Source organism: Sceloporus occidentalis, unplaced genomic scaffold, assembly GCF_023333645.1.
Source record: "Sceloporus occidentalis isolate IW3139 unplaced genomic scaffold, rSceOcc1.0.p SCAF_5, whole genome shotgun sequence".
Taxonomy (NCBI): domain Eukaryota; kingdom Metazoa; phylum Chordata; class Lepidosauria; order Squamata; family Phrynosomatidae; genus Sceloporus; species Sceloporus occidentalis.
This window is the reverse complement of record NW_028316985.1, coordinates 50,566,777-50,589,434: the sequence shown is the minus strand read 5'-3', so window position 1 is coordinate 50,589,434 and position 22,658 is coordinate 50,566,777. Positions and strand designations below refer to the sequence as shown.

The 22,658-nt window shown below is 37.4% G+C and overlaps 1 protein-coding gene across 2 annotated transcripts in view; it reads left to right on the top strand.

The window, feature by feature from the left end:
* LOC149312145 (phosphatidylinositol phosphatase PTPRQ-like) overlaps positions 1–22,658 on the top strand; it is a 136,625-nt gene that overhangs the window by 96,891 nt on the left and 17,076 nt on the right. Inside the window, exons 46-55 of one of the 2 annotated variants that reach the window (XM_089526809.1) lie at positions 1,831–2,075; positions 3,011–3,077; positions 3,768–3,926; positions 4,835–5,057; positions 7,287–7,360; positions 8,247–8,346; positions 9,906–10,034; positions 11,491–11,535; positions 21,859–21,885; positions 22,541–22,622. In XM_089526809.1, coding sequence (XP_089382935.1) covers positions 1,831–2,075; positions 3,011–3,077; positions 3,768–3,926; positions 4,835–5,057; positions 7,287–7,360; positions 8,247–8,346; positions 9,906–10,034; positions 11,491–11,535; positions 21,859–21,885; positions 22,541–22,622 — 1,151 coding nt within the window. The remainder of the gene's footprint in view (positions 1–1,830; positions 2,076–3,010; positions 3,078–3,767; positions 3,927–4,834; positions 5,058–7,286; positions 7,361–8,246; positions 8,347–9,905; positions 10,035–11,490; positions 11,536–21,858; positions 21,886–22,540; positions 22,623–22,658) is intronic. The other variant, XM_089526810.1, reaches the window with a different exon arrangement.

Below are 22,658 nucleotides of genomic sequence, written 5' to 3'. Positions count from 1 at the left end.
CGACTTCTAGCAACCCAATGATAGGATTTTCTTAGCAATATCTATTCAGAGGAGGTATGTCATTGCCTTGCTCTAAAGCTGAGAGTGTGTGACTTGGCCAGGGTCATCTAATGGGTTTTCATGGCTGGAACCATGGATTTTGAACCCTGTTTTTCCAGAGTGCTGGTCCAGCATTCAAAATATTATACCACACTGGCTCTCTTTTAAATCTTATTCATTTCTTTTAAGCTGCCTTCTGAGGCATGGCTCTGAAAGTCACAAGGTAGGTTACAACTGTTATCTTGAATACATTAAAACAGAATGAAGTTAAAAAGTTAAAACAGTTATCAATACATTTGTAGAATATAAATGGAAACATCCCATGATATTTATATACAGCTTAAATGGGCTAGCAAATTTGCACAGAAATCTAGTACTAGTAAATTTATTGGCTTAATTAATGTTCTTTCTGTGGCTTCTGTCTTTTAAAGAAAGAAATGTAAGTTTAAAAGTTTTTTAAAATAAAAAGCTTAAAATAATGAGCTTGTACTCCCGTTCTTCTCAGCCATAATAACTCTAAAATTTTGATCAAAATTTTGGAAAAGCGGGTTACAAATAAACGATATTATTATTATTATTATTATTATTATTATTATTAAAATAAACCTCAGTGAATAGAAAGACTACTAGCTGTTGTACCAACATGCTGCTGCTTTTCTCAGCATGGAAACATAGACTGGAATAGCTGCCCCTTTTAAAGATTCCACAAATAAAAATACTTCTACCATACTGTGTTAAACAGGGATGGAATTCCCTGTTAACTTCATTATTGGAGGAAGCAAAAAGCAATTTTAGCAATTTTCTTCATGCTGTGAGAAGATCTTTGAAGACTATTTGGAGCTGTTGACTTACTCTGTGCAAAATTTGCTCTTTTTTTTCTACATAGGAAACAACACTTTTAAAAAGTGCCAGTTTGCACAGATTGAATCCCAAACTGTGCAGATTCCTGAAGCCCAGAAGTTTCCTCTTAAGGGGTTCCTCATACACACACACATGTTTTTCAAGCAATTTTCAAATATTCTTCCCATTGCAAGTACTAGGTAGAACATTGAGGCTGCGCTTACAGGAGACAAGATGGATAAGATGTCCTCTATGTGGCTGTTAATGGGCACTGAAGTTGGTAGGGCTGATAATATTATGTACTGGCATCAAAACATGTGAAGCAAATCTGCGTAGCTTTGTTCCTTTCTAGAGACTGGGAGTCTTCTAATTGCATTAAAGTGAGAGGTTAATGTTTATTTTATCACAAACTGTATAAGTCTGTGGAATGGATGTGCCAGTTCTAATTGCTTTTTAAAATATGAGCTGCCTCCTATGAAGACAGACTATTTGTTCACCTTGCCCTTCATTACCCATTTCTTGAGTGTTGTCTACTCTGACTAGCAGAAACTTTCCAGCAGTTTCAACAAACATCTTCCTCATCATAATTCTTTACTGGAAATGCCAGGGGAACTTCTACACATTTGTGTGATCTGCATATGGCCCCTTCCTAGCATGGGTGGTATAAAAACAACATCATAGATAGTGTTTCGATTTATCACAGTAATTTTGGGAAAGTAAGAATTTTTTGTGTAACTTTTTAGAAAGTGGTGGCAGAGTAGCATTTTTATTATTTGTAGAGAGACAGAGTGCCTGGCCATTTGATCTTTTTTTTTTAAACAGAAAGCTACAAAGAACAATTACATAAGTGGAGAATTCAAATCGACATCTAAATTTAAATCTTGTCTCAGGTAGAAGTGTGATTGATTAATTAAAGTTGAATAAATAATTAATTATTGTAAATTCTTTCAGTACCCAGAGACCCACTTAACAATGTAACATTTCAGAAGATACCCAATGAAGTAACAAAATTTCAGGTGACATTTATACCACCATCTGAACTCAGTGGAAATATTCAAGTATATCAAGCAATGGTCTACAAAGAAGATGATCCAACTGTCTTCCAAATCTATAATTTAACTGTTATCGACCGAACAAACAAGTCAGTTACTGCCCTGATAGAGGGACTAAAAGGAGGCTATACATATAATATCAGTGTAAGTTGAACAATATGTCTCTTTCCTTAATGTTAATTAGTATCTGGAAATACTGCCTGAAGATTTCTGATGCAGTGGAGATGCTAGCATCAAGTACAACATATTTCAAGTTGCTGTGCTCTACTGCATGCTTATTTGGGCAGCCAATTTCAAAATATGATGCCAATTTTTATTTATTTATTTTATTATTTGTTACATTTATATTCTACCTTTCTCTATGGGCTAGCAATTTGTCTCTGGATTCAGTTCAGAGTGATAGTTTTAACTTTAATCTTTCATGGCTTGAAGATGGGTTGCTGAATACTCAGAGGTAATAAGCAGAGGCCCTTCTCCAGGAGCCTTGGTCAAATGAGGTGAGGTAGGTAGCTACAAGGGAGGGACATCCTTTTCAGTGGCGACACTCGTTTGTGAAATAGTAGTTTATGCTATTTAACCTTGAACTATTTTAGCTATTTTGATGTTCGATATTTAATAAACTGCCTGGAATATTTGGTCTTTGTCAGTCTAATAGTAAAATTAATAAGAACAAATCTTGATGAAATCTCTAGTAAGGTCAAGCCAAATGTAATAATAAGCTAGAGAGCTTCTCTGCTGTTAGTTCATTAATTAATTAACGTACACCTTGTAATATACAAGTTATACTTTATCTCTTCAATTACCTTAATTTTGCAATAAATAAATAAATAAATAGAAGGGAGAGTGGACAAAAAGCATGTACCTTGAGTTGGGCACATATAAATATGTCCCATTGATTTAAATTAATCATGCTGATTGACTGAGGGGGTTGATGTGCTTGGGATCAAGAGGTCTTACTTTAGGAGTGTAACCTCTAAATATATATAGACATAATGAAACCTAGTAAATCATCCCAGTAAAGTATTGTATGCTTAAGTTTAACAGATCAAATTGTGATCAAATGTTTTATTTGTATTTAGGTGTATGCACTCAATGGTGCTGGTGCAGGGCCAAAGATCCAACTTAAAATCACAACAGACATGAAAGGTAAAGACCATAGAATGATTTCAGAGTTTTAATAATAAACATCATACCTATTGAAATATAATATAAACTCAGCTCCATTTGCTTTCTCATAATTTAGGAAAGCGATATTCTAGCATACTTTAATATGATGTTTCCATTACCAATCTAATCTTCTGTTGTATTGTAGTTCAGATACTAAGCTAAATAATGTTAACCTCTGAAAGAACAACAATAATGTATAGTTGATTAGCTGATTAGTCAGCTGCACTAAGGCTGAAATCTAGTGGGACTTATTTCCAAAGCATTGTCATCATCATGATGTTGCAATGTATTTTAATCTGTTCTGGCAATAACATAATACACTAGCAAGTATGTGTTGGATGTGAAATACATTTCACAGCTTTATTTGTAATACTTAGGGCAGAGCTGTCTACTCCAACCACAATTTGAATAATTTAATGGGCCATTACCCACAATGCCCCATCCTAGAAAAATGGAAGAAAGCACTTGGATAGTAATGCTGATGAGTGCTAGTATGTCAGTGCTGATATATCTGTTGTTGTGTTCAAAGGCTCATGGAGCTTGGCTATTAGAATAATATTATGGGTATTTCATGCAGAACAAATGTACTTCCTTGAAAACTAACTGGAAAAGAATTGCAATAGCTGGATTTAACAGAGCAGCATTGCACCATTTATTTATCTCAAACAGAACCACCAAGGCCTAGTAAGAAGCCAATGCCAGTATATGATACTAGTGGAACACTACTTGTGACTTCTACAACAATTACTATCCGTATGCCAGTTTGTTACTATAGTGATGATCATGGACCCATCAAGAAAATACAAATTCTAGTTGCAGAAGTAGGAGGTATGGAAATATTTTTTTTTGTTAAATTAAACATATCATTTTCATTTCTTTTGATTTCTGCTTTTTATTCTTTTTGAATGCCTTACATATTTGATTGTGCAGACATACTTTTTAAAAGGGAAACTGCCAGCTGCAGTACAAATTTAAGCAGTGAAGAGTCTTAATGACTGCAACAGACTAACACAACAGCTCCTCTGGAAAGCACTAATTTAAAAGTGTATGAAGCTCAGGAGCCAATAAGGCCTCTGTCTAAGTCTTCTATAAATATTTCTAGTGGAAGCCACCTTATGAGGACAAGCACCCTAAATGGTAAGCCTACAGGGTATTAAAGTTGTTAAATAAGTAAATAAAATACCATCTCAATTTATTTTGATTTCTACTTTTTATTCTCTTCGAATTCCTTACATACTTGGACTCCCGTTGAATTAGCTTTACATTGCCAAACTTGTTTTTCAATCTTACATTAAAGCATATATTTCTTGAATTGTGTATTTTCAGCACAATTCTGCACATATTCATTGTCACAAATGATATTTCCTGCTCTATATCATATGTGAACTCATGCATATTTCTGTATAAATTTTGTTCAGTGGAATATGTTCATATATTTGTTTGACTATTCAGTTTTATTTTGTATGAGACTATGGCCTCAAACAGATGGGGCAAAAAGAGTGGCCAGAGGCTGGTCCCACTGTGATCAGTGTGAGACCGTGGTGACAGCATGCACCTGACTTGATCCAGGATGCCACCACAGTGGTCAGCTTTTCCCAGCCAGATATGCTCTCCGCGAGTCTTCTGGCCACTCGGGCATTGTGCATTGTCTAAGCACCATGCCCCCAAAGCAGCCAGAAGCTGTACTTTACTGCCTGTCTGTTTGGTGCCAATAATCCATCTTTTTTTCTTTTTAGTTCAGTATGATGGCAATGTAACCAAGTGGTATGATGCCTACTTCAAGAAACCAAGGCCCTATTTTGTTAATGAGGGTTTTCCAAACCCTCCATGCGTTGAAGGAAATGAAGGGCTGACCAGCAAGGAAGATGTATATGTAATAGGGGCTGACAGTACATGTATGATACCAGGAAGTGAAGAAAAAATTTGTAATGGTCCTCTAAAGCCCAGAAAGCAGTACTTGTAAGTGTTTGACTTATGCCTTCTATCTCTGTAGTAAATAATTAGTAATGTGTTTGAGTATATGTGTGTGCATGGGTCCATCTCTTAATGCTCATTTAAGAAAAGACATTAAAATATTATCTTAAGTTTGACAAAACTGGTGGGGAGGGATCAGATCAGGGTCCCCCCCCCCCCTTATTTATTTATTTGAATATTTAGCTCCTGCCCTATATCCCATGATTTCAGGGTGGCATACAATAAATCCAATTTAAAATAATAAATAACAATAATGATGATTTTAAATGACAAAATGAAATTGTTTATAATTTAAAACCAACTTAAACAATTTAAAAGAATTCTGGCCATAGCACAGCCAGTGCAATTGCTTTAAAACCAGTGTGGTTTTGTATGGTATTCCATTCAGCAGCCTAACTGCTGCATTTTGCACTAGCTGCAGTTTCTGAATCACCGTTAAAGGCAGTCACACTTAGAGTGCAGTACATAGATTACTCTGACTGAGCTATTCCTGTCCAGGAAAGGCCATAAGTAGCTTCACTGGCATGACTTGAGTGAGTGTGGACTGCACCGGATGACATCCCAGAAAGGGGGGGTGACACCCAGTCAGCACTTCTCTCCCACAGGCACTCCTTGGACCCATGTGGGTGCCACTTCGGGCCTTGGGGGGTGTCTCCAGGCATCGTGGTGGTGTCTCCTGCCCAGGCAGCCGGTGACCGGCAATTTCTGCAGCCTGTGCGGCCATTTCTCCCGCTCACAAAGTGCTTCACCTAGCCCACATGGCAGTTTCCCTGGCCCCGGAAGTTCCACTGGAATCCCCACCGAGAAGTACTGCCCTCCAGTAGTCCCGACCCGTGCACCGGGTGACATGTGGTGCGGGATCCCTGATTGTTGCTGGACAATTTGGAGGGATCCCAAGCGCTCTGTGCAATGGAGCCTATCTGGGTCTCCAGCACCAAGGATGGATCTAAGAGTATTCCCAAGCTATGCATTATATAAGTTAGTTATCTGCACCATCCAGTGTTTCCCATTTGCATCTGACAGAATCAGTCCAGAATTATGCCATGTTCAGTTGTGTCAAAAGGCACTGAGAGATCCAGGAAACTCAACAGGGTAGCATTCTCTTTCATTTGGACTAGATCAAGGCAACAAAGGAGGACTCAGTAGTGGCCTAGAATCAAATTGAAAGAAGTCCAGACAATCTGTTTCCTCCAAGAATGCCTGAAGCTTTCAAGCCACCACACTTTCAAGCACCTTGGACAAACAGAGGAATTTATTGATAGCATAGTAGTAAAGTATTTTGTATTATTTGAGCTATAATTAGAGACTTTCAATGCTTTTTAAATACTCTGATTGTTTACAGTTGTTTATAACTATATAGAACAAACAAATAATAAGAAGACCAATAGACAGTCAGTAGGCTATTTTAGTCTACAAGCCATACTGTTATACCTGATTGCTCTTGTCTCATCAGTAAATCTGCCAGTCAAATTAAGTGCAGGCCAATATCCAATGGTGTAATCCCCTATTATAAATAATGTTACACTCACAAACACTTAGTTCCATACTATGTAGTGCTGGTGTGGGGAATCCAAGGCAGCTTGCATAACTCCAATCAGCAGCCCAGATGCATGAATAGTAGGAGGCTGGTATCACATGTGTACTACCTTTGCACAACTGGAATAGCAAACAGAATTCCACTACAGCATTGCTGTCCTCTGCTGATGTGAGGAAAATTTAGACCCTTTGATTGGGTTTTTGTCACTTTAGACAACATTAAACCTTTCTTTAAATCACCTTGCATACACAGACAGAACATGCTTCACAATGCTTCTATTCCCAGCTCCTCAAAAAGGCTCACTTTCTGTAGATTGCCATTTTTGTGATGATGCTTGTGATGTTGAAGCAAGGTCCATGTAGATCTAGGTCCTAATTGCCCAGTTCCCTTTGAAACAGTAGCACAATCAGATCTTAAATTCAAGTCTGGTAAGTGACTTGCACACCAGAATGTTTTCTAAGGCTGTGGTTTTGACCTGTAAACCAAACTGCCTGTATTCTCTGCTCAAGCAAGAAGTAATATCACTTGCTCATAAATGATGGGTGATTCCTAAATCACTTTTTTTCATTTTTCCTGGTTCTTCATTCTTCTAGTTAAAGTATGGATCCTTTGTTAGATGCCTCTCCAGTCTGGTCCACTATGTGCTTGTTCCTTAATTTCTATCCTTTCTTTTACAGATTTAAATTCAGAGCTACAAATATCAAAGGCCAGTTTACAGATTCAGACTACTCTGACCCCATCAAAACGTTAGGTAAAGATGTTGTTACTACAAACATTTATTCATTAGAGCATCACAAAGGGATCTGAAGCTCAACTTCATTTTTTTAAGAAAATACATACAAAACCTGACGTTTAATTGCTATGAAAAAAAAACTTCCTTTGTGTGCAGACTATGGGGGGAAATGTAGATACAGGGTTTCATTGACTTTCACATCACCAATGCCCTGGGACAGCTTGCATATGTACTCTTACCAAGTTTCTCTTCAAATTTTACAGTGGACTTTGACAGCTGAATGCACAAGTGACTTGCTGACTGAAGTCACGAGTGCTTCTGCCTTTTTGCAATGCTCTAAATTGCTCAAGCAATCCTTCCAATGATACATAATTATCTGCTCAAGTCCTGACATTCTCCTTGCCATCACTCTGCTATCAGAGATGTGAGAAGAATGCTTTCTAAGATGCATTGTAGGTAGGGTTCTTCAGCCTTGGTTCATCCATGATAAAATTATCAAGACCCAGCTCTAATGTGAGAGTAACCAGTTATGTGACTGTTTCAGTGTGGGAGTTATTCCACTGCAGCATATAAGGAACTAAAGGTATGCAACAACTCAATTTGTAAGGCATGCATACTTGGGCAGTTTGTCCTTTTTTGCACACCATTTGTAAACCTCATTAAGGCATCAGCACAGCACATATGTAGTAATATAATAGTTCGATTAGGAAAACTACAATCATTATCCATTGTGATCATTTCATTCTGTGCTTTTGATCTTAGCTAAATTTTGTGAAATGTTGCCTTTTGAGTAATTTAGCAGAAAATATATTTGCAAAAAATACATTGTATTGTTTAGCTGTCAGATATCTTGTTTGGCTTTAAACTATGTTTCAGTCCTAGTAACAGACACTTTATATAACAGGTGATGGACTGTCTGAAAGAGCTGTAGAAATAATACTTGCAGTTACTTTGTGCATATTGTCCATAATTCTTCTTGTGGCTGCAATTTATGCTTTTGCAAGGTATGTATGTTTCTATTTGTTTCAGCCAAATTATTCTAGTTCAAGACAATGCATTAACTATTCAATAGAATGAATTATATTTTCCCCAATTCCACTGTCTAAGATTTCATGGTCTAGGATGGTTTGTGCAGTGGCCAGAATACTCTGTGAGCTGTCAGAGTATTCTGGCCATAGAACTGCCCCAATGTTCCCTGTTGCCTTGGCACTTCTCTTGCGATGCTGGGTGGCTGTTCACATGAGCATCCCTGTGTGCTGCCTGGCATGGCCACCATGAGTCATTCACTTATCACATGGCTGGGTGCCCTGTTCTGACCTCAGAGCAAACAATTCTCACCAGTGGTGGTGATGCTGGGTGGCACAGTGGGTCACATTCCAAACAGCTACTGAGCATCACAACAGAGGGCTCTGGATCTTCCAGGAAGATCCAGAGTAACTGGTGAGTTTTTAAGATCCTTTATAAGGCGCGAGGGGGTGTTGGTGCTTAACCGGGTGAACATTGTCCAAATTGTTACATCAGAACCAGGGTTTGGGCTGTGCATTGTGCAGACTCTCTGCTGAGAGGAGGACAAGAGCATTTTTTTAAAAATTTGGTTTGTGCAGACAATGCAAACTCAGATTGCATTGAAAATAAACAGAAGAGAACTTTTGTAGAAACAATTATCCATTATTACATCCTTACAAATATATCACAGAAGAGGTGGACAAAAAAGGTAACACAATATATTCAACGGTTTATGGGCATTATGCAGATGTATATGTAACTCCACAGACATGTAGTGGGATAGACAAAAACCCATATCTCACTACTCTGATTTGTCTGAAGCACTTCATTAACTTGTTCATGGTATTTACCTGTTGAGCGGTTGGTTTATGCCTAAACTCTTACCAGCGATGATGAAGGCCAGTTTCTAATTGAAGACTGAACTAAGGCCCATCTGCTGCATTATCCCCATCATCCTCAACATAGCTTTGCTCACAATCACTTCCCCACCACTGAAGAAACCTTTTATACAGCATGACACCCAGTTCATGATGACTCTAAGCCAAATAAAATCACAGGCATGAGCCTGTTGCCTTAGGGATGTGAATACAAGACATCTGCAAGAGGACTTCAAACAGTGCTATTAACTTTAACAAAATTCATATCAGTATTATAAGATACTGATATTAGAAGAGCTTTTATACCAGGAAAGTAGCTAATCTTTTGACATCAATACTTGCTATTTTGTTTTGTTTGAAAAGTATTATTATCTGATATTTATATAATTTTATCTGGTATTTATTTGATATAATACTGCTGAATTTCATTGAAAATATAATTTTCTGTGTTATACAGAAAAATATAAAACTTTACTTTTGTATTTTAATTTGAGATGCAAACCATTGCAAAAACGGCACCAAAAATGTCTGTAATTTCAGTAGAAGTATTCATTATATATTGGCACTTCTAGACCTTGTCTTTTCATCTTACTTTTGTTGTTTCTGTACCAATAGATTTTTTTAAAAAGATCTATTTAATTCAGGAATTATGAGGATTTACTTAATTTCCTTTGGTTTAGAATTCGCCAAAAGCAAAAAGAAGGGGGCACATATTCTCCACGGGATGCAGAAATTATTGACACTAAATTCAAACTAGATCAGTTAATCACAGTGGCAGACCTGGAAATGAAGGATGAGAGATTTACACGGTAAGCATACTTAGGCAAAACAGTAGTTCTAGGGGTCTGCAGCCATGACCCCATTGTGACCTTTTACTTGTTGGAAGTGTTTGTGGTTTTCTTATTTACACAGGTCACCTCTTTCAAAGATCCTCTTTCAAAGGGTGAACTGCAGACACCTCTCTCAAGAATTGAAATAATCATTTGCTCTTCTGCTCTTTGAAACAAGGCCCAAATGCAAATAATTATACAATCCTGCCTAGAATATTTGCTACATGTTTTTAAATTGCATGTTTAATCTCTCTGAGTAGTTTTGAAGTTAAGTGGTTTTTAAAGAATGAGATATAAAGTCACTTTAAATATTGTGAGAGCATGCTACTGATGTTCATTTTGACTAAGAACAATTAAATAACATCAGTCACTCTGTGCTGTCTGACCATCTTTCAATAATCTGTCAGCACTAGAGTCAGTGTGACATAGTAGAAATATTGTGCAGTTTAAACCAAGACAGTCTGAGTTTCAATAGCTATTAGCCATGATATTTAATGGAGCATTATGGGCCAATTAGTCTCTATGCCAAACTAAATTGAAAGAATTGTTCTGAGGACAAAATAGAGGAAAGCAGAGGAAGATGAGCTGATGATATAGAATGGTGTGTAGATTGCTAAGTGCTTGGTATGTGAGAGCCAAGACATTTGAAAACATAACCACAGATAATATGCCATCTAAAGATCTGTGTTCATACCCTTGATTTTAGTAGATCTAAATTAATTTAAATACAAATACTTCAATTTAATTTACTTGTAGACCACTCAGGCCCTAGGATGATATGCATAGGGCCTTTCTGAGCCAAACATTGCATGGGAAAAGATTTTGACCAGATATATTTCATTGTCTTGGGTGGTAATCACTGAATTTAATACATGAATCAGCTGAAACACAATTGGTGTTCTATGTAACTTCTCTAAAGAAATCTCAGTGCTACAAACTATAGGTGGCTAGCAGAGATTTCAGCAGATTTCAGTTTTTGATCAGTATTCCATGTTTCTGAGCATTTTAGAATTTGAATGTGAAGACAGGGCCTTCCCATTTCATGAGGATTACCTACAGGAATGAAAGTGTGCCTCATCTTAGCTAAAGTTTCTGTCACTAACATATTGGTGATGATAATAATACTGGAAATGGTCATTACAGAAGACAAATAGAAAAAAATCTTAACATCCATTCATATTTTACAATGTAAGCTTTTATATTTTAAATCAGTTGTCCCCACTGTGCCCTTTAAGAGATGTTGGACTTCAGCCCCCAGAATCCCAGACTATTGGCCAACATGGCTGAGGCTTCTGGGAGGTGAAGGGCACAGTTTGGGGACCACTGTTTCAAATCAAGGTGCTTATGCTCAGTGTTTTCCCATTAAGAATTTTAATCTGAATAAAAATATTAGTATCTCTCTGAATACTTAATTATGAATGGATTTTGTTTCCAGATATTCCTCCTTTTTCTTTAGACGCAAGGAGATATTTGTCATCCAGTAAGTTGCTGCATGGCTGAACAGTCCATGTGTGGTTTCTCATGTGCTGTGTTCACTTGTGTGTTACGATGCTCTGTTGACCTATATGGGTTTTCTTAAATAAAGAATAGTCACAGGTTGTTTTGCCAGTCCGGTTATGTGTTGGTGATCTTCCATCCAAATACTATCCAGGTCTGATCCTAATTAGCTTCCAAGTTCAGATAGGATCTGGTGTCTTTAGGGTATTTAGGCATATTAAAACAAGAGTAATGACTTTTTAGGTTGGTCAAGTGATCAAGGGCTGTATTTTTAAAAAATAATCCTTTTTTTTTTGCAGGAGGCATTAATATGGCAGATGAAACATCAGAAATACTTGATTCCTTTAAAAAGCTTGTATTACATTTCTGAATATTAACAGATTAAAGTGCTCCCAAATGTCTCACATTGAATCAACTCATTAAATATTATTCAATTCCTAACTTGTTAGCATTAAACAATAAAATAATTCTCAAACCCACTTAGATTTAATTACTGTAATGAAATTTCTTGGTATTACTGTAAAATTAAAATCCCTTTAATTATTTAAAACCCATTAGAAATTATTTAATTTATTATTTAGTTAATATAACTTGAATATGGTATCGATTGCAGCACTGACTATGGCATTGACTAAAGTTCATTTTCTCACTGGTTGCAATGTATTTAGTGGTTTGATGCCAGATTTCGGTGGCAAGCCATGAAGTCAATTTTAGAAAATTCTGGGGAGTACCAAGGACTGTTGGAGACTATGCAAAAAGGGGCCTGACCAGTCATGTATAGCCTACAGGCTGCAGTTTGACTATTACTGTATTAGAGGGAGAGATCGAAAAGTCATTAAGTTCAGTGGCCAACCTGTGTTTTATTGTAAAGTGTAAATTTACCTACCAACATGACAGTAGCTCTAAAAAGAAACCTACATGGGCATTTTATGATACTTATTGTGCTTCTGCTTTTTAATATCATTTCAGCATGTCAATTTCAAATCTCATACTTCTTAAGGTCTATGGATATTTGTTGTGAAGTGGTCCAGTCAATGCTACATTTCTTTGATATGCTTTCCATAACAAATAATAATTTTCTCAACCCCTTAAATGTGTGTTTTAATGTTTTAAAACGTTATAAAAATAGCACATGATTTAATGGTGTTGCTAACCACAAGTTATATTATAAGTATAAATAACAGAGATCCAGTGTGGTATAGTGATTTGAGTGTTGGACTATGACTCTGGGTTCAAATCCTGGCACAGCCATGGAAACCGAATCGGTGACCCTGGGTAAGTCACACTCTTTCAGCCTCAGAGATTGGCAATGGTAAATTACCTCTGAAGAAACTTGACAAGAAAACCCTTCAGTAGGTTGCCATAAATCAGAAAAGACTTAAAAGCACACAACAACAAAATAGGGCTTGTGATAGCAGAATAGCACTTAAGTAAAAACAATGTATGCAGTGTCCCAGATAAAAATGTCCCCTTTCACCAGCACTGATGACTGAAAGTCATATTCTGTACATCAGGTATTTTCTTAGGAGATTATCACATTTTTAAAAATTGCAACTTACCTCTCCCATTTTGTAGTCTCATTCGGGATGCAGCCAGGTATTATCGCATGGATTTTGCCGCTGTTGCCACCTCCCAACTGCATCCAGGCAAAAATTCAGCTATTATCCACCCTCAACTGGCCTCTTTTCACTTTTGGGAGCTTCTTGGCTTTTAAATCGGCCAGCTGAGGGTGGATTTTACCTGGATTTTTGCCCGCATGCAGTTGGGAGGTGGCGACAGCATCTTGAATGAGACTACAAAACAGGAGAAGTAAGTCACATTTTTAACAATGTATGATAATCTTCTTAGTATCAACACCTGATACTATTTTCCAGTGTTTGTTTTTTTGGGGGAAAACTCTTGACTTTGAGGAAGATGTAGCCAAAAATGCTACAAGTCTCACTAGACAAATCATAAAATATGTTGTCTATCTGTGTGAAGGTATTAGAACATTATTAAATAGTTTAAGATCCGTTATTGAGTTTTAGCCTAATGGCTCTCTCTCTGTGTGTATGGATTTTTCATATGTAATGATTGTATGTTACTGTCCCTGAAGGATAAGACCTATGAAGATTTCAATTAACTTGTTGAAATTTATTTCCTTAGTTATTCCTAGCAAGTGCTTGTGGTGCTTATGAGTTAAGCCTTTAGTCTTTATATTCATTTCTGTGGTTTCTGTTGAACAAGATTTGATTCCCAGTGGATTTCACATGACTGACCCAGCAAGTAAGCTAAGTCTTTGTGTGACAATATGAACTCCAGGCACTATTGCCAATATAAATACATGAGTACTTGTTAAATCTAGACAAATAATTGAAACTAGAAGTAAGGATAGAAAGTCATACAAAACTAACATTTCACCTAAGTTCAAAGGCTCCACCTATCACTCAAGACAAGATAGATGTTACTAATGCCCATAAATTGCACTTGCTTTCTGTAATAATAACTCTAGTAACCTAAACATATTATCCAAATCTGCATGGTAGGCTTGTTTAATTAAACATTTTGAATTGCTGCATAATAAAAACCCGAACCATGGTTTTCTCATATGTAAGGAGTAAGTATAATGTGTGGCTCTCCATATGTTGTTAGACTGCAATATAGCCAGTTGTGAGAAATTATGGCATCTGAAGTCCAAAAAGATCTAGAGGGCTACACTGTTGATCAATCCTGTTGTACAGTTATATTGCAATGGCATTGCATGTGTCTGTATCATGCCTTCAAATCATTTCCAATTTATGGCAACCCTAAGGTGAACATACTATTGTAAGAAAACTATATTTTCATATGATAACTTGTTTCTGTTAATCTTAACTATTATTGTCATATTGACAAGTTTCTTCCACAAATTGGGTTTCTTAGATAATGTGCTTGATCACTATGAAGCTACATTTCTGCTCACAGTACTACTTCCAAAAAAGAATTAGAATGATTGTATAAATCATCTCCCTATATATTAGGGATTAGCTAGTGATAGTGTTTTTATATGCTTTCAAATCATTTCCAATTTATGGCACTCCTAAGATGAACCTATAATGGTTTTTTTTACAAGATTTGGTCAGAGGGATTTTGCCTTTCTCTGAGGCTGAGAGAGTGTGACTTGCCCAGGATTACCCAATGGATTTCCATTGTCAAGTGGATATTCAAACCCTGTTCTCCAGAGTCATAGTCCAGTGTTCAGACCACTAGACCACAATGCTCATCTGAAATTGGCTGCATGTCTGTAAGTAGCTTTGCTGTGGATGGCATTACAGGTGGATAGACTCAATCAATCAAGCCATCCCCGAGTTTGCAAGATTTGAGAAAGGCTGTTGATGAAAGAGTACCTTGGAAGTCTCTCATCTAGAGTTGCCATAGGTCGAAGCCAACTTGTTGGCAATTAACAACTACAGCAGTTGGCAAATTATTTGTGTCATTTTAATAATTTTTTGTTGGGAATGGAGAAGAATCCCAAAAATGCCAGGTTTTCCCCATGGAAGATGTTATTCCTAATAAAGATAAATGAAACACTGAGCAGGAAGGTTTTCAAAGCTGAATAGGCTGCAGGACTATAGAGACTGATTTGATAATATTCTTAGCCCACTTTATATATGTCCTTACTTAAGATTTAGCACAATTAAGCAACCAACTTAATTTTAACTATCTGCATGTGACTTATTCCTTTTTGGTAAGGTTCTTTTTAGTCATGTAATGTAAACTTAAGCAATTAAAATTAAAGCACAGATTCCATCCAACTTAAAACAAATGAATTAAAGTTTTAAACTTATCACCAGTCAAATAAACAGATAATCCTTTCTACTAATGTTTCCATTTGTGAGCTCAGTGGCAGGTATCCACATAACTGGCTTCCAATAGTGCAGTGTATTATATTAATAAAATTGTCAAAACTGTAGCTGATAAAAATCTTATTCTGAGAGCTTTAAAGTAATGAAAGCTGTAACCCTATGAAAACATACCAGATCTAAGCCCCATTGAACATAGTGAGACTCACTTCCAAGTAAACATATGAGGGATTTGCTCTGTAAGTCTCTTTGGGGTATTCAATTTTCCTAGTAAAGAGTTAAATAAGCAGTGTTTTTAAAGGACTGGAAAACTGCAATCAAACTAAGTTGTCTGACTATGATACTGCATTAGTAGTAAGAACATCTGTCAATTCACTTTTCACTCCTTCTGGAATTCCATAGAACGTAAGGCCAAACTCTTTAAAACTATCTTTTCTCCTTTAGCCATCTGTACTGATACATGACTATGGCGGGATACAAACCGCCGCTTTGCGGCGCTTCCCCGCCGGCGCCATTTGCTCAGCGCGGGAGCTGCAGCAGCCAAACCGCGCGGCTCCCGCGTGGAGCAAAAAAGAAGCTCCATTTTGGAGCTTCTTCTTGCGGCGCACTGATAACATCGCGAAGTGCCGCTGGTGCATTCACGACATCATAGGCGCCGCGACACGTCTGGACGCTATGTGTCCAGTACGTAAAGATGGCGGCACCCATGTGGAAGGGGCGCCGCCATCTTGTACGTATTGTATACGTACTAGGGTTAGGGGGGTGCGTAAGCACCGCCCCTTCCTAACCCTAGTACATATACAATACGTACTATATGGCGGTGTGTATCCCGCCATAGACAAACCACAATTTAGAAGTGCTTTAAACTCAAATTGTATTATTTCCAATGAGGTCAAAAGTTTTTTCTCTAATATTTAAAGATTTAATCAGCTTGTTTCTACCTTTAAGAATTATTATTATTATAGTTGAATATATAAATATTTCTTTGGGAATTGTTGCTGTTATTAATTGTCCTCAACTCAACCACAAACCATGGTGGACCTATGGATGAGGCATCTTCAAGACCCCCTGTCCTCCACTGTTCTGCTCAGGTCCTGTAAATTCAGGCCCATGACCTCCCTGATTGATTCTAGCCATCTGGCATGAATTTTTCCTCTCTCTGCTGCCTTCTACCTTCCCTAGCATTACTGTCTTTTCTGGTGAGTCATGCCTTCTCATGATATGGTCAGAATACAACGGCCTCAGTTTCTTCATCTTGGCTTCCAGGGATCATTAAAGCTTGATGTGTTCTAGGATCCATTTGTTTGTCTTTTTTATCATCCACAGAATCCTCAGCACTCTTCTCCAGTATAACATCTCAAATGAGTTGATTTCCTTCCTATCAGCTTTCTTCACTGTCTACTCTCACATCCGTACATCGTGATGGGGAATACAAATGATTGGATGAGTTTAACTTTAGTGTTCAGTTGTATATCTTTACATTTTAGGATCTTGTCTAGTTCTTTCATGGCTGCCTTTCCCATTCCTACTAGTCATCCTCTTATTTTTTGACTGCAATCACCATTCTTATCAATGCCTGATTTAAGGTACGGGAACTATTTAAATATTTTGATTTTTTCATTATCTAAGTTGAACATATGTAGATGCGGTCATTTGTTTTGTTTTCTTTATGTTCAGCAATAAGCCTGCCTTTGCACTTTCTTCTTTTACCTTCCTTAGTAATTATTCCACATCTGTGATGGTTTCTGCTAATAGTATAGTCTCATCCCCATATCGTAGATTACTGATGTTTCTTCTTCCTGTCTTAACATCTCCTTATTCTGATTCTAAGCCTGCTCTTCATATGAAATCTTCTGCGTACATGTTGAACAAGTAGGGTGACAGAATGCAGCCTTGCCAATTGGGAGAATTACTTTTTTTTAAAAAATCATCTTCACAACATAAAAATTGTTATGTTTATTTCCCAAACAATCATATTCCTACATCAAATATACATTTTTAATACCATGTTGTCTAATATGTAATTCCATTATTTTCTCTTTGTAAATTGTAGTTTCTAAATTGGACAGACCTCCTGAGATTGCTTTGATCTGCATAGGAGGTCATGGGGGATATTTCAGCATCTTGCTGCTTCCTTGAGCCTGAGCTAGATGACTACTATTACACTGACTGTGTTAAAATATGTATGCAGTATCTTTCTTTCCTAACCTTTTGAAAGCACTTCAGGAGTTTTATTCAGCAGGAGTGCCCTTGGACATTTCTCTCTCTTTCCCTTCAAGAGCAACTCTTTTGCATTTTAAGTGAATTCACTGCAGTGAATTACATTATTTTTATGTAAAGCATCCCAAGTTTAGCTTCTTTCATTATCAATCTACTCTGCAGAAACATTAGGAACTGAACTTAGAAGTTAACTGTAATAACTGAAATTCCCATAGTCTTCAACTGAAGTAAAATTATTTAAAAATGGAAATATTCTTCAGTTCACATTCAATCTCATACAAGCTGGCGCTAAATCAAATTTAGCATTTGATTCCCCTGCCACACCACCCCCTCTCATGAGATCATCCCTTCTAATTACCTGACCCACCAGCACATATATAAATTAACCTTAATATTGTTTAAAACAATTTCTTAATGTCATATTCATATATATATATATATATATATATATATGAAAAGCTTAATTTTATCACAACTTCTTTTACACTGTCAACATTAAGCTTCAAACAACATAATTACTTTATCCATTCATACTTTAAATTTAACCTTTGGGTTTTTTCCTCTCAAACACTTGCAATTGTACAAATTGAAAATAATTCATCAAAATCATTAAAACCTGGGCAGGTGGGGGCATCCTTCCATTAAAAAAAACCTTCACATGGATTTTGGCTTCACCCATACTGCAGAAATACTGCAGTTTGATACTGCTTTAACTGCCATGTCTCAATTCTGTGGAATTCTGGGATTTGTAGTTTTGTGAAATATTTAGCCTTCTCTGTCAGAGAGTTCTTGTACCACAACAAAGTACAAATCCCAGAATTCCAAAGCACTCAGCTGCAGCAGTTAAACTGGTGTGAACCTGGGTTATTTCAGCAGTGTGGATGCAGCTCTTGTTAACATCTTTCTCATCATTCTCTTTTTCCAAAAATCTAACTCAGAGCTAAATATCATCATTGTTTTCAGAAACTTTCCCCAAATGTCATTGTTCTCTCTGGTGACTTTACTGTAAGTTAAAGCATTCCTCCTTCCAGCATCTCAACTGTCTTTCCAGAGGATCATCCAGATACTCTTCTCCTTTGCAATGTTTTCTAAGGCATGTTACAGACCGCCCAAAATGGGCGGTCTGCCGCCGGCGCTGGTTACTGCGTCTGGGAACCGCAGTGGCCAAACTGTGCGGTTCCTGGGCGCAGCCAGAAAGAAATGCCGAAATGGGGCTTTCTTTCTGGGCCCCGGAAGTGGCGCCATGAGGTGCTAGTCACGCACTCACGGCGTCCGGACGCTATGCATCTGCGACATCAAAATGGCGCCCCCTGTGTGGACGGGTGCTGCCATTTTGTACGGACTCAGTCCGTACTAGGGTTGAGGGGCGTCAGGAAGTGACGCCCCTTCTCAACCCTACCACGCCCCTTCCTAACCCTAGCACGCCCCTTTGGCGCATCTGTAACGCACCTAAGTGTCCAAATTTATTCCTCTCCTCTCTTTTATTTCCAATATATTCAGTACTTTCCCTTGGTTTCTGCTAGATTGTTTCTTAATGTCCAAAATTATTGGTCTGGCTGCAAATTGCCATTCATAATTCTTTTTTAACAATAGCAAGTACATGAAGTTGAAGGCTTTCATGGCTGGCATCCATAGTTTTTTGTGGGTTTTTTGGGCTATGTGGCCATGTTCTAGAAGAGTTTATTCATGACATTTCACCAGCATTTGTGGCTGACATCTTCATAGAATGTATAGCAAGTACATTTCTATACTGCTTGTCAGTGCACTTAAGCACCCCCTAAGCAATTTACAATGTGGAAGCTAATTTGCCCCCAACAAGATGGGTATTCATTTTAGTGATCTACAGAAGGATGCAAGGCTGAGTGGACCTTGGCAGTCCCTGGATCAAACTCACAACCCTGTGGCTGTGAATGGTTGCAGTACTGGCATTTAACCACAGCACCAACAGGGTTCCCTCTTCATATGCCAGTATCTCCCCTCAGTCCTTCTCCTCCTCCATCCGGTACCTTGTTGCTTCATCTGAGAAGATTATCGCACTGGAGTTAAAACGTTCCCCAGTGCCCGATGGGGCCCAGAATGCTAGTTTACTGCATGGCAGAATGCCGCCGCCACCACCGAGAGTTCCCATCGGGTTCACATCAGATTCCAGGGGATGCCATTTCTGGGGACAGTTTCAATGCGTGCCCAGAAATGGCATCCCCTGGAACCCGATGGGGATGCTCGGCGTCGTTGTTGTTCTGCCGTGCAGTAAACTAGCATTCTGGGCCCCATTGGGTTCCTGTCACGCTCTGTGCTGGCCCCCGTTAGAATTCACTGGGGAACGTTTTAACCCCAGGGCAATAATCTTCTGATTTTCTGCTTTAATCAAGTCAAAGATTGTTAATCTGAAGTTCTTGAAGTCATTTTTTATCAGATTAAATTTCTTTCCTATCTCCTGCCAAATCACTTGATCACATATATTTTCTGGGGTTGAATCATTGCCATTGTTCTATTAAAGAACAAACACGGCATATATAAACACTTGTCTGCACAGTGACTCCTCAGATACAGTGTTGCAATGACAGAGCATGTCTATTTAGCTTCTCTTGTTATTCAAATTGCTTTCAATGTGATACCTCTACCAGACAAAACCAATCCATATTCCCATAACAAACTGATCTCTTTCCTTAGTCAATTTTATTTGCAAAACACTTACAAAAACATCCTATCTTTCAATTTTAAAAATTACTTTCCAGCTTTTCATGTTACTGTGTCCTTTGTCCATTAAAAAAAACTTTTTAAAATCACAGTCATTAAATTTTCTGCTTTCAAAATGTGATCTTAAAAATCTTTCAAACCGTCTTAAAGCCTCTCATACTAGTATGAAAAGCAGCAAACTCAACAAGGCATTGGTATCATCACTGAGTTGAAGAACTCTCTTTAAGTTCAAACAATTCCAGATGTTTTTAAGAAGTAAATGAGAAAGTGAAGTTGAAGGCTCAGTGTCCTTTAAAGGTTTGCTTACAGCTGCATGAGCTTGATGGAATTTGTCCCATTCCCTCACTTTGACTTCTGTAGTACCCACAAGCTTAGAAATGCCCCCAGATCCTTTACATTCTTCAGCTGGACCTTGGCTCTTCTCTTCCATGAAGAGATGTAAAAATCTTATCCCACCATTATCTCATCTGGAAATCCACTACTCCAATTTCATGTAGGTCTTGCCTACATGATAAGCTACACCTGATGAAATTCCTTCTTCCTCACACCAATTAAAGGTACAGGAGTGCTTTTCACTAGGCAAACTTAATTTCATATTGCTCCTTACTTTGTAGTTGCTGCACAAATCTGGAATGTTTACATCCAATACCAAAATAGGACAAGAGAGTGTCATATATATCACTATTCAGCAAGTATCCCTTCTTTAGGAAATGCAAAGTCATCCCAAAGGCCTCTGAGATGACCACCCAGTTTCTGAAATTAATCATGTCTGGGAAGGAAATAGAGTGGAAGGGGGTATATGTTCAGAAGAGTATCTGACTCCTGTACAACTTTATCATGAAGAATCAAGCCTAAACCCAATCACCAACCTCTGCCTGATCACAGGACATTGGCCACCAGTGGCCTGAGGTGCTAAGCAATTTATACTGGTCCAGAAAAGCAAGCAGATATATACATACATGAAACCTATAGTTACATCATTTTATGTATAGCAGTTAGTAAGTACTTTTAAAAAATTCTGTGCAAGAGAAGAACTCCTTGTGATTCATCAAACCATAATAAGATTCCTTTATGCAGTCTACAAAAGCTCATGCTGCCAACTTCTTTCTTTCAGTTATTCCCAAAGCTGCTACAAGATCTCTTTACATATTGATTTTACAGACTATCATGGCTCTATCTTTGAATTCTTGATGCATGGAGTTTCTTTGCCGTGGTAAACCCAAATGTTTGAATTTTTCTTTTGAAAACATTGCTCTTGCATACTCTTCTTTTTTTGAAAAAAAAATCTTACCAAGTTGAACTTCCATCATGCACTTTTGCTGAATGATCCGTAAAATATACAAATCAAATGATATTTCACAGTGTTAAGATCTCCCCTCAAAAAAAGAAAATTTAAAAAATAGTTTTAGTAATGGTACAACTGCAAAAGGAGCTATAGAACTAACCCATTGGAAATACTGAATATATTATTGACACCTTCCTTTTTTCTCTTTTATATCTTGAACTTAACTGGAATTCAGAGTTTTGCTTGACTCAAAACTGAACTCTTAACACAATCTTTGTTGCAGGTTACTTAGTTATAGAAAATCCATCAAGTAAGTTGTCTATTGATTTTTACATTGTGTCTATAGATCTGCTAGTTTGCTGATTCGTAATGTGTGGTTCCTGTTTGTATATTTATTAGAAAAAGCTCCAAGCTGTGAATAAATCATAAAAGCATGACTAATTGCATGGTAACTGGAGAAATGCTTTCTCTCTCTCTGGGGTGAAGCCTGCATGTCTGTGTTTTAGCTTGGCAAGTAATACAGGGATATTTAACTCCTTGGGGTTTAAAAACCATGTCATTATGGGAATGAAGTCACTGCCATATTTTATATATCTAAAGCCCCTGCATTGTATAAAATGGTTTCTGTGTGACAAAAGAAGCATTATGTGCTTGAACTGAACTGAAAGGTGACTTTAGAAAAATACATACATATGGAAAGAATGCATTTTGGAGTTATGACCTTTGTAAAACATAGTTTGTAGACAGCAGTTGTGTTACATCATCTAAAACCATGGAGGTTTAAAGTGAAAAGCTAGAGAAACAGATACCTTCAAAACAATTCCAAACATAAATGATTCCTTTTTGTAAATTATCATCCGTATCTTAATCTTGTCAATCAAGTGGATAATAACACTTTAACATTCTGATAATTCTTTTAAAGACACTTTTCTTTTCACTGATAATGTATTTTCTCTTATTTCTAGGCCTATAGGCAAGAAATGTTTTCTACAACATGTTGAAGAGCTTTGTGCAAACAACAACCTAAAGTTTCAGGAAGAATTTTCGGTATGTTACCAGCAGTTGTCACAACATTGCAAGACC